The following is an 11,689-nucleotide window of genomic DNA, read 5'->3' as shown; positions in this document are numbered from 1 at the left end:
TGTGCGCGCGCACCTGACGACGCGCTCTTTGACTTGACTCTGCGCGCTGAATCTCACCCATGACGCCATCATAAACACACACTAGCGTCCGTCCAACAGCTCACCGCGAGGACCCCTGGTGTTTTCAGAGGATACGCACTTCTGACTGTAGTTATGTGGACTTATGTGGCATGCTTGCTGTGTTGCACTCATAGACAGTAAAAGAAAGGTTGCACTTGATGTTTTTGTCGCGCTCTAATCCACGGACGGTGGACGAAGAGGGACACGCCCGCGCTGGATCAATGGAAAGCGCATCCTGCAGTTTTCCGCCAATAACAGTGAATCACGGTTTGGTAGATGTGTTTAGTACGTACGGAGATGGCACACAAATAACCTTAACGTGTCCATTTACTTTATAAGTGGCTGGATCAATTTAATATTTAACGACAAGAAAGGTTTAATGTACTTCCTGTTCGTTTCTGGCGACTAACATTAAAAACGACCACCAGGGGTCGCCAAATAAATCAAAATGCATGCATTTAATATTACTGATAAAATATATATGAACCTGGACCACAAAACCAGTCATAAGGATCACATTTTTCGAAAAGCTGAATAAATAAGCTTTCCACTGATGTTTGTTTTATAAGGATAGGACAATATTTGGCTGAAAAACAACTATTTGAAAATCAGAGGGTGCAAAAAAAAAAATCTACACACTGAGAAAAAAACCTGTTCAAATTAAGTCCTTAGCCATGCATATTAGTAATCAAAAATAAAGTTCTGATATATTTATGGTAGGAAATTAATAAAATATCTTAATGAAACATTTACTTTATGTCCTAATGATTTTTGGCCCAAAAAAATAAATAAAAGGATTTTTACTCATAAAATGTATTTTTGGCTATTGCTACAAATATACCCGCGCTACTTAAGGCTGGTTTTGTGGTCCAGGGTCACAAGCATTGTACTTAATATTACTGATAATATCTATAAGAACAAAACAATACAAGGCTAAAAAAAGCAGACTATGCAGTAGATAGGTAAAGTGAATTTTATTTGAGAAACTTTGATAACAATAAATAAAGGACAATATAGTAAACCCATTCTGCTTAAAAATAAAATCTAATAATAACAAGAAAACAAATGACATGAATTTGCATGAAATGCCAACATGAACAGACGTACTATTCAAATGTGATGCGCAGTGAGCGCACAGCATGTGTAAGAGAGACACATTAAAGTCTTTCATTTCCTACACACTGACTTCAGAAACCACTGGGGAAAAATGACCCTGTGTAAAAAAAAGAAACTATTTTGTTTTCAATCATAATCAAGTTGCTCAGCCTGTTAATGTGCTTGAAGGAGGACCTGAATATTGCTCAAAAAATAAACAATAAATCATTCATACAGTGTATTTTCAAACTAATTCATACAGCTCAGTTTGCATCAAACACAACCCAGTTGATTGAATATTACATGCCCAGGTCCTATTTCAGGTCTAAATATAATAAACTCTATTTTGTTTTAAGAAGAGTGCATTTTTACGAGCATTTCTGCATTATTTCCATGACAATAAACCGACCCCACTGTTACATCTATATCCCATTTTATTAATTATTTATTATATTATTTATTTTAAATAATAACACACTTTTGGGGTGAAATGCGACCCGGACATGTTATGCACCCAGTTTTTAAAAAGAAGCTAAAGAACAGAGTTACTGTTGAATCAACTACAGCAAGGGTTTTTAAACGTGTCTTAACAGAAGGAAGGCTTCACAGTACTCATTAATATTTCTAGCATAAACCCTCGCAGATTTACCCATCCTGCAGCACATCGCTCTCTTTTCCTTCTTTCTACTCTCAGGAACTCATTCCACCTTCATTTTATTCCAACTAGCAAATATCTGACCCTACACCTCTCTACACTTCAAAAACACATGCACCAAATCCTTCTGCATTCCCATCCCGTTAAAATATGAGGTACAACAATTCACCTTCGCAAAGTATAACGTGTCCAAAAATACATGTGGAGTTGTATATTTCTTTCTGAATCTCTAACATCAGTGAATCAGCCCACGTCCCAAATGACGACTCCTGCACGGTGAGGCTTTAGTCTAACTGAAATGATGGGAGACGATCAGATAGAAACTATAAAGACAGTTCTCAAACCTCCTGAGGGAGCTGCAGGTGAGGAGACTGTGGTATCCCATCATGCCCCTCTCTCAGTGCTCGGACTGCTGTTTCCTGTTGAAGGGGGCTTTGAGGCGGCTCCAGAAGGAGTGGCTGCGTCTGGTCTTCCTCTCGCTGCCTCGCAGCACCTCGGCCTCGCGCTGGCGGATCTGACGCACCAGTGCAGCGAACACCTCGTCGATGTAATAGCGGAACGCCGCCGAGGTCTCGAAGAAGGGGCACTGGAACTCCCTCGCCAGCTGTTTGCCCTCCTCTACTGACACCTGGACGTGTGAAGACCAGACAAACAGCTCTTCAGTCCAAACGCCTTCATTTCTCTCTAACATAGTGATTCCATATGTCCAAATAGTGGGTGATTTAACTTTATACACACAGTATATTCATGTTTATAATGTTGCACCTGCATTCATTTAATCAGAAAATAGAGTAAAAACTCTTAATATTATGAATTATTATTGAACATTGTAGGGGTTTATTTTAAATAACCTTTAGATTTTTTTTAATACATAGTTATACAATTTAAAATATAAATTATAAAAAATTTAGAAAAATGTATATAAATTATAAAATGTAATTTTGAAAACAGTTGTAACATTTTAAATGTCTTTACTGTCTCTTTTGATCAAATGAATGCATCGTTGCTGAATAAAAGTATAATTTTTGAAAAAAACAATCCCACTTTGAATTATTGAACAGTAGTTTCTATCCGTTAATAGATTTGTATATATATACAGTACAGACCAAAAGTATGGAAACATAGAAGTTTCTTCTGCTCATCAAGCCTGCATTTATTTGATCAAAAATGCAGAAAAAGAAATGTAATATTGTGATATATTATTACAATTTAAAATAATTGTTTTTAAATTTATTATACTTTAAATTATCATTTATTTCTGTGATGCAAAGCTGAATTTTTAGGATCATTATCACATGATCCTTTAGAAATCATTCTGATATGATGATTCATTATCAAAGTTGGAAACAGTTCTGCTGCTTAATATTTTTTCAGAACATGTCATACTTTATTAGGATACTTTGATGAATAAAAAGATGTTTTTAAAATATAAATATTTTAATTCATTAAGTGTGTCTTTCCTATGAGTAAATGAATTGAGAGTTGCTCTTTGGGTGACCAGTGATATCAGCATTGTTTGCCTTGAAACCAGTGGCCCGTTCTGCTCTTCTGAGGCATTCGATGCATTTCAGGGGAAGGGTCCATAGACCCTCACAGGTGGCTTGTTGTTTAGGAGAGGGGGAGTTAGGGATTATTTGATAAATATAACAAGTAGATGTGTGTCTGAAGCTGGGACACGGTTCATTAAAAACAAGAAATTTCATATATGAATCATTTAAGGGCTGGCCTACAAAAATACATGATCATACAGCTATATAGCTGCTAAAATATCTGTTACTTACAGGCGTAGTATTTTGAATGGGATGCACCATGGATCCGTTATGTAACACAGTATTATGCAATACAGTTTGAGGGGGGTGAATATTTCTGCAGCACAGGGGTTTGGGGTAAAACGTCTCACCTGTCTGAGATGGACCAGGTCAGACTTGTTCCCCACCAGCACGACGGGGGTGTCGACGGTGCGCCGCACGCGGTAGATCAGCTGCTTGAAGTGCCGAGCCTCCTGGAAACTGCGGCGGTCCGTGATGGAGTATGAGATGATGAAGCCTTCACCCGCTCGCATGTACTGATCACGCATGGCTGTGAACTCCGCCTGCGGTCAAACACACAGATCTCACCGGCTTGTATCCTTGTACATATCATGCAAAATTACGGGATTTATCAGATTTACATGGTCATGGCAAGAGCACTTAGGGCTGGACGCTAAAACGGTATCTTATCTAAACTGAGATACAATGTATATTGTCTACAATGATATAATCTGGACATTTTTACTGGATATGCATTAATCAAGGCAATGCAAGTTTATTTATATAGCACATTTCATAAACAGTAATAATTTAAAAAGTCCCCTGCATAAAAGTAAAATAATCATTAAAAAAAATCACATCAATAAAATTGATGAATCAATTTTTTAAATCAATTTGAAACAGTTACAAATAGGAAATGATTATATATCAAATACAGTGGGGGTATTTTTAATCATTGCATGTTTCTAATAAGTGCATGTGTGAATGAAAGGCGCAGTTTCGTCTGATACACAAATAGCCTACATGTAACGCTCACTGATTTCTGAGTTTTAATATACGAGGACATGAACAGATGAACTTCAGTCTCCAAAGTGGCTCTGAGAGTCTCTTTACCAGCACTACACAGTTTCATTTGAGAAAAAAAAAACTACTGCGTAAAATACACACTGAAACTGAGTCAAACTGGAAGACCATCCAGACAACCCTTCAAAATAAAAGTCTGCTTTAACTTTAAGAAATTATTACAGAAATACACTACTACTGCATAGCCTAGTAAAATATATTTTTCAAAGTAATAATAATAATAATAATATTTTTGAGGAATAACACACGACGTATTTTTTCATCAATTTATACAGTTCTGTTGTGTAGCATCTTGCTTAACAATAAAAATGCAATGTTTTTTTTTTGTTTTTTTTGTAAATTAATTTCATTTGATTACATTTTTAAATAATGACCAAACTGGTGAATTTTACCAAATCAACTTTTTTCAAACAAGTGGAATTTCCTTCCCCATTAACAGTAGATGACTATGGTGATAAATATTGATATTATATGATATTGCCTAGTCCTTAATAGATATAATTTTACACAAACAATGTTATTAAGCATTTTTGCCACATTAGTCTCTTGTTCAAACACATTTTTACATAGAAATCTTGTGGCTATATTTCTGGCTGCATTCCTGTAAAGAAGATTGTTTAAAAACCAAGAGATAAGTTTATAATGCGGTCAGAACTTATGTCGTAATCAACATCATACCACAGATGCATTATAAAACATTCCCTGAATGTTTCAACAATGTTCCCGAATGAACCCTAAACACTACTTTATTAAACTGTAGGCGAATTTTCATTAAACTCGTGATGAGATGACTAATGTGTTTTATAACATCCCTGAGTGATCCAATGACGAAAAAGATGTTGAAGCATTGTGCCTGATGTTGTGTTCGTGTCTTGTGAAGTGACAACCACAAAGATAGACACAAAAAAAGAGAAGTGAGACACATTTGAGAAGGACCTTCTTATAGTCTGTAAAATAAAGTGTTAAGTTGAGCAGCACAGTTCACCACAGACAGGTTTTGCACTTCATTGTTTCTTGTCTTGTTTTCCATGTGCCCTTCTTTTATCCTCCTTCCTACCTGTCCTGCTGTGTCCAAGATGTCCAGGTTTGCTGGCTCATCGTCTATGCGGATCTGTGTTTTATATGCATCCTCTAAAAACAGAAAAGCACATGCATTGAGGTTTATTAGAGGACACAAAACATTAAAAAGCTCAACAGAAAAAAAACAACAACCTTAAATGGGAAGAGACTTCAGTGTTTTATTTAGGAGTATATTTAGCAAATACACACACGACCATAAACATTTTTTGGATTAATTAAATTAAAAAGAAACTAAATTAAAATGTAACGACTTCCATTATGTTTTACTGTATTTATGATCAAATAAAAATAAAGCCTTGGTTAGAATTAGATGCTTCTTTAAAAAAAAAACATAACATATATTACAGACTCCAAGCTTTAAGAATCAATGAAGATAAATTAAACGTAAGTATGTAAAGCATGTAAGGACTTATAAGGATGTATATGACTCTTATTTCTAAATTCCAATGTATTACATAAAGTCAATTTATTAGGTAACATTATTAGATAATATTGTTAAATTAGAAAAAAAAAATTACATCATAAAAGTAAATTAGAAAACAACTCAAAGCGTCATTTCTGTGCCACTACCAAAAGAACAATTACTGTATTCAAACAAGTTGCACATTAAAGGAAAAGTTCATCCAAAAATGGAAATTTGCTGTATATGTACTCCTAGATATAGATGAGTTTGTTTCCTCGTCAGAACAGATCTGGAGAAATGTAGCATTACATCACTTGCTCACCAATGGATGCTCTGCAGTGAATGGGTGCCGTCAGAATGAGAGTCCGGACAGCTTTTCAATTTACAAGACATGATGGACTGGAGTGGTGTGGAACATGATTATGTTTTTATCAGTTATTTGGACTCTCTTTCTGACGGCACCCATTCACTGCAGAGCATCCATTACTGAGCATGTGATATAATGCTAAATTTCTCCAGATCTGATGAAGAAACAAGCTCATCAACTTCTTGGATGACCTGAAGGTGAGATGTGACTTTTTGACAAATCCAGAATTCACCCACATTCTTTGGTCATCTATACTTGTGGCATGGCATCACAAAAACATAATGCAATATCACTCTGAAATGACTGATGAGTTAATTATTTCCTTACCGATAGTGGGGTCATGATCCTCTGGAAATCTGTGACTTATAAACTGCATGATGATGGCTGCGAGACAATGAGAACAAGACAAGCAGAGTTGTTACATAATTGTGGTACCATGAAATTCAATGAGAAGAGTGTAAACATCTCCCTCATGTGCGGCAAACACACCCTGCTGTCGGCACGTATTTGCTCTGTATGCGCTCTCTCCTCTGTTCCCATGGAGACAGTGATATAAAGAGAGAGTATCGGTCACCCTAAAGCACCTTCTGCAGTGCACTCGAATAGTGAGACCCTCACCAGGTGACCTCTGCTCATCTCCTAGCTAACAGACTCCTGGAAGGGAAGGAAGCTGCTCGGCACCTGTGTCTTTGTAATGGCCAGACTGAAGCCCTGAGCCAACACCCACACTTTTATTGTCTGCCCGACTGTGACTGTACGTCTAAGGCTGTGAAACCAGCCCACTGTCTGACCACAATAAAGGGCTACAGTGAAAGAAAACCACTCAGATCTGGCACAAGGGTCAATCACACAAAATTATTTCTTGCCAAAATCAAAGAAAGGAAGGATATTTAAAGAGACAGTTCACCCAATAATAAAAATTAATCATAACATTTTCACAATTTTTTTTTTAAACCAACCTCAGTCTCAAATATCCATTATATCGACTTGATGTTTTTCCTGTGTCTCTAAAGATCTTAAAAGCTTAAACGTTTCTGTGTCGACTGCAAAAAGGCCACAAAACGGGCTGTGGGCTAAATTTGGTCTTTAATAATTTACTCACCCTTGAGAATTTCCAAAACTGTACTTTTATTGACCACAAAAGAAGATACTGTTGCTAAAGAAACAGTATTTTGTTTGTTTTGTTTTGTTTGGTCACCAACGATTTCAAAATATCTTTTTTTGTGTTCAACAGAAGTTTTGAAATAAAACTAAAAAACCTTGAGGGTGAATAAATGGTGACAGAATCTTCATTTTTTTTGGATGAACTATCCCTTTAAGACTTTTTGCACTGTCATTATTTTCAATTGTTTTAAAATAAAGCATATTTAACCACCACAAATTAATGGGCAAATGGATACTGGACATTTCTTCACCATTATTAAAGGCCAAGCTTAGCTCCCTCAGCCCTGTTTTGGGGCCTTTTTGCAGAAAACATTTAAGCTTTTAAGAGCATCTAAAAAAAGACAAAGGAAAAACATCAAGTCGATATAATGGATATTTGAGACTGAGGTTACTTTTAAATAAAATTTCGCTAATTAGATTTAAAATTTTCCCAAAGGTTTTTAGGCATCATTGCTTTTATGAAAAAGTACATAATTTCATATAGAGGAAATAGCTCCAAGCAACAGACACCTCTGACTTGCTCACTGGAGGATTTAAGCATTATGAAGTGATTTTCTAGCTGTTTAAATGGCTGCTGATTACATTTGGAAATCATATTTTTGTTAATACTTTCAGAAAATTGCTTATTATTACTTAGAACAATACTGACTAACATAGTTGAAACAATTATTCAACATTATTGTAAGGTCAACAAATATTTGTGTTGTCGAATAGCGTGTGATCTTATGACCTAATGTAAGAGCCAGTAATAATGAGGCTTGACCAGTGTGGCACTGCAGTGCAAGACTGTCATTCAGCTCTCCCAGATGAAATCCAATAGAAGAAGACACGGCTGTTTAGAGAGCAAACGCAGCCGAATGGCATTCAAATGGATCCTCTCAATAATGAAAATGACAGCAGTGAGAAAGCAGCAGTTAAGAAAGCATCTAATTATAGCAATGTGGATAAGATTGCACACGCTCTGCAGTTTAGCACTCCATTAAAGTCCAGTCAATTCATGTTTATTTAGTGCTTTATGCATAAGATAAATTTAAAGCAAAAAGTTTCACAGTATTTCACATTTTTAAAAAGATCAGTAACAGTGTGGTTTTCAGTAAGAATTATTACCGAAAATAGATTTTCTGTCATAAAGCATCTCTCGTGTGGAGCTTTCTAATGATAAAATCTTTTTATTAGTTAATGTAAAAATCCAAAACATATTATTACATTAAAGTGATAGTTTGGTTTGCAGAAACTACAGCTCGATCTAACTGAGGACTGTTTTGATTATCGTAACATTATAAAGTATTTTATTATATAATTTAATATGGTATGCGTGTCACTAAATGGTGAATGTGTCACTCGTCTGTCATCACATTTTGTGTGCCAAATATACTCTATTAATTTGTATTGTGAAAAAATATATAATTGTAATAACATAATATTAATAAAATTTTCAAAAACTGAAGTGATTACTATATTTTATGTATTTGTTTATGTTTATAAAACTCATTGCAAAAGCTGAATAAAATTATCAAAGCCTACCAATTTAATCAGTGATAAATTAGTAAATAAATCTAATTAACCTTTGTTGTAGTCCTGTTGACTAATATTTATATTTCTTATAGTTGCAAGAAAAGAGAACTGCTCCTAACAGTTTGGTAAACCTTGTAGTAAACGATGAAAATTAAATAATTATATTTGCTGACAACAGATGCTGACTTGGGAATGGGAACCAATAAAAGAAAGCAACAACAGCAGCAGAGAGAGAGAGAGAGAGAGAGAGAACTACTTTACTCACCACTTTTGCCCACACCTCCCTCTCCTAACATCACCAATTTGTACTCGCGGGAGTGACCCCCTATGCTCCGCGAGGACTCCATTCAAATAACTGAAACAAGACACAAGCAAAAACCTGTTCACAATAGTTTTAAAAACTGTAAAAGATTAAGCTGAAAGAATGACTGACAGACAGGCAGATAGGGTGCTCTGAGTGGTTGAAAGGCATTACTAGGTGGTTGCTAGACCGCTGTTAATATAGTTTTCAAGTTCTAGTAGGAGTTGGACTCTTTGTCAAGCCATCATAATAAACAATGAAACCCCGGGCGTTTGATTCCACAGCTGCACCGCTGCATGAGCACAGGCCTGTGAATGTGACCGACTGCACCCAGAAGGGCTGTGTTTGACACCACAGCTTCAGTTTGATGGAGAAGAGGAAGTGAGTCATTCTGTCGAGCTATTCATGTGACAAAGCGAAGCATCCACGGGGTGGGTGTTACATTAACCACGGTCTATAATAGATTATCTGCCAGTGTACCCCTGTCTGATCTATTTTTCCATTGTCACTGACTGCATTAGTTACTTCAGAGCAGCCCTTCTACGTGATTTTCAGTGGAAATAATATTAGAAAATGGAAAAACACTGCTGAGTGGTGTTTTTTGTTTTTGTTTTAAGCAGCTCTATTTAATGTGTGTGTGTGTGTGTGTGTGTGTGTGTGCGCGCGTGTGTGTGTGTGTGTGCGTGTGTGCAACTCCTCTTCATCTCATTTCATCCTGTACATGTTTATCATTTTCACAGAAATATTAGTTGAGTTATTTGCAATTTTGTGTATTTTATAGGACCCCTGTACAAATCTGAGCAGCTCTCATGGTGTCCATGGGTTGTTAGTTTGTAATAAACGACTTACCAATTTATTATACAAATAAATACCAAATAGCTTAAATTATTTACTCTGACAGAATCATTATTCTTCTGTCAATTTTCCAAGTCACATTCAGCCAAGTGAGTCTAAAATGTGGATATGCATATAGGTTTCGTATAATTGATTATAAGCATTTACAAACAATGTATAGTATTTGTTTACTTCATGCTTATTGTTCATTTGTTCAATTCATCCTTATTCTAAATTAGCAAAAATTAAAAGCTTTAAACTGTTTTCACACATCACAAAATCTGGCCGCAAAAACTACAAAGATATCACAGAAAGTTAATATAAAATTTTGTTTGACCTTCACAATCAACATTTTCGGAAGGTTAAGCCTTTCCCTTTAATGACCATTTGTTGTGTGCATTTCAAAGTACTGTTAAATCATAATCAATGTGGGATCTTTTTCAAACAGTGTCTAAAGCTTTAGTAATATTTGTGACAATTGATGATAAATTTAATCTGATGAAAGTGGTGGCTTACACCTTGTCCAGGACTCCAGACACTTTTACTGTAGGTTAGCCTTCTTCACGATATGAACTATGGTAACTGTGGTATGTTGGAGGAAACTATGGTCACTATGGTACATGTTCAAAAGCGCATTCTTTTAATATTAGGCCTTGAGTCACTGAGTGGCAACTGCGCCTCGAAACCACTGCGTTAAAAAAGTCGAAAAGGGGCGCTTGCATGACCTCAAGAACAAGTCTTTAAAACCACCCAAAGATGAACAGATATGCATTATTATTTAATGACCGAGTTTGAAATGAGCAGACCGACAGAACTAGATTATCTGCAATGAAAACATAGTTTGAGATATTAATAGACCTAGCGCCTCGACGACTTGCAGCGAGTTTATCTCTGTCAAATTGTGTTTAACACATATATGACTCATTTTTATTAGTTATATTAACAAAGTGTATTTTATAAACTTCACCAAAACCATGCGAAGGTTTTAAAACTCTTTAGAAGTTGTTGAAACATCGATGTGAATGACTGAGCTTGTTTATGAAGCGACAGTGTTGCATTACGACAAACACTTAAATCGTTCAAATCAAATAAAGTAGCATAGTTGCCGTCGCGGTAACAGACTTTATGCGTTGAAAAGTGTGATTATGTACATGATAAAACTATGGTTAGAAGCCGACTGAGTTACTTGGTGGCTTACCTGTGTCACAGGATCTCTGTCTCCATTGGGACTTTTGTATCGATGCAAATGATGTTTAAATATTTGATGTTAGAAAATTCCTGCCATACAATTCTCACTGTAAACATACAAAGCCCTGGAGGACTGAGCGCAGGCGGGTCCTAAAGCCCGACGAGTTACTCTCGGACCGTCGACAGATATTATACCACGGTAACGCAAGTGTATAATATATATAAATAAAAATACTTTTTAATCAGTGATAACTAAATACACTTGATAATGATAATAAATACATTTACATAGTTCAATCATATATAGTTATCTATTACGGTTATTGTTGTTACTATAAAATTCGAATTAATTAAAAGTGTAAAGAAAAAATAAATAAATAAATAAACATATAGAGAAATATAAGATAGAAAATTG

General features: G+C 35.6%; 1 protein-coding gene across 2 annotated transcripts; it reads right to left on the bottom strand.

Moving 5' to 3' along the window:
* Positions 1-1,021: 1,021 nt before the first annotated feature.
* On the bottom strand, positions 1,022-11,437 carry LOC127979325 (GTP-binding protein Rit1). Of its 2 annotated transcripts, none has more exons than XM_052584693.1 (6): positions 11,285-11,437; positions 9,217-9,306; positions 6,600-6,656; positions 5,480-5,553; positions 3,711-3,902; positions 1,022-2,438 (listed from the first exon to the last, which is right to left on the bottom strand). In XM_052584693.1, exons 2-6 carry the CDS (start codon positions 9,296-9,298, stop codon positions 2,208-2,210), a joined length of 636 nt encoding a protein of 211 aa, XP_052440653.1. In that variant the 5' UTR covers positions 9,299-9,306; positions 11,285-11,437; the 3' UTR covers positions 1,022-2,207. The 2 variants fall into 2 exon arrangements, with proteins under 2 accessions (XP_052440653.1, XP_052440654.1); XM_052584694.1 differs by lacking the exon at positions 11,285-11,437 and adding an exon at positions 9,427-9,586.
* Positions 11,438-11,689: the final 252 nt, after the last annotated feature.

The sequence above is a fragment of the Carassius gibelio genome, chromosome B19 (genome assembly GCF_023724105.1).
Source record: "Carassius gibelio isolate Cgi1373 ecotype wild population from Czech Republic chromosome B19, carGib1.2-hapl.c, whole genome shotgun sequence".
Lineage (NCBI taxonomy): Eukaryota > Metazoa > Chordata > Actinopteri > Cypriniformes > Cyprinidae > Carassius > Carassius gibelio.
This window is presented reverse-complemented; position numbering and strand designations above follow the sequence as displayed.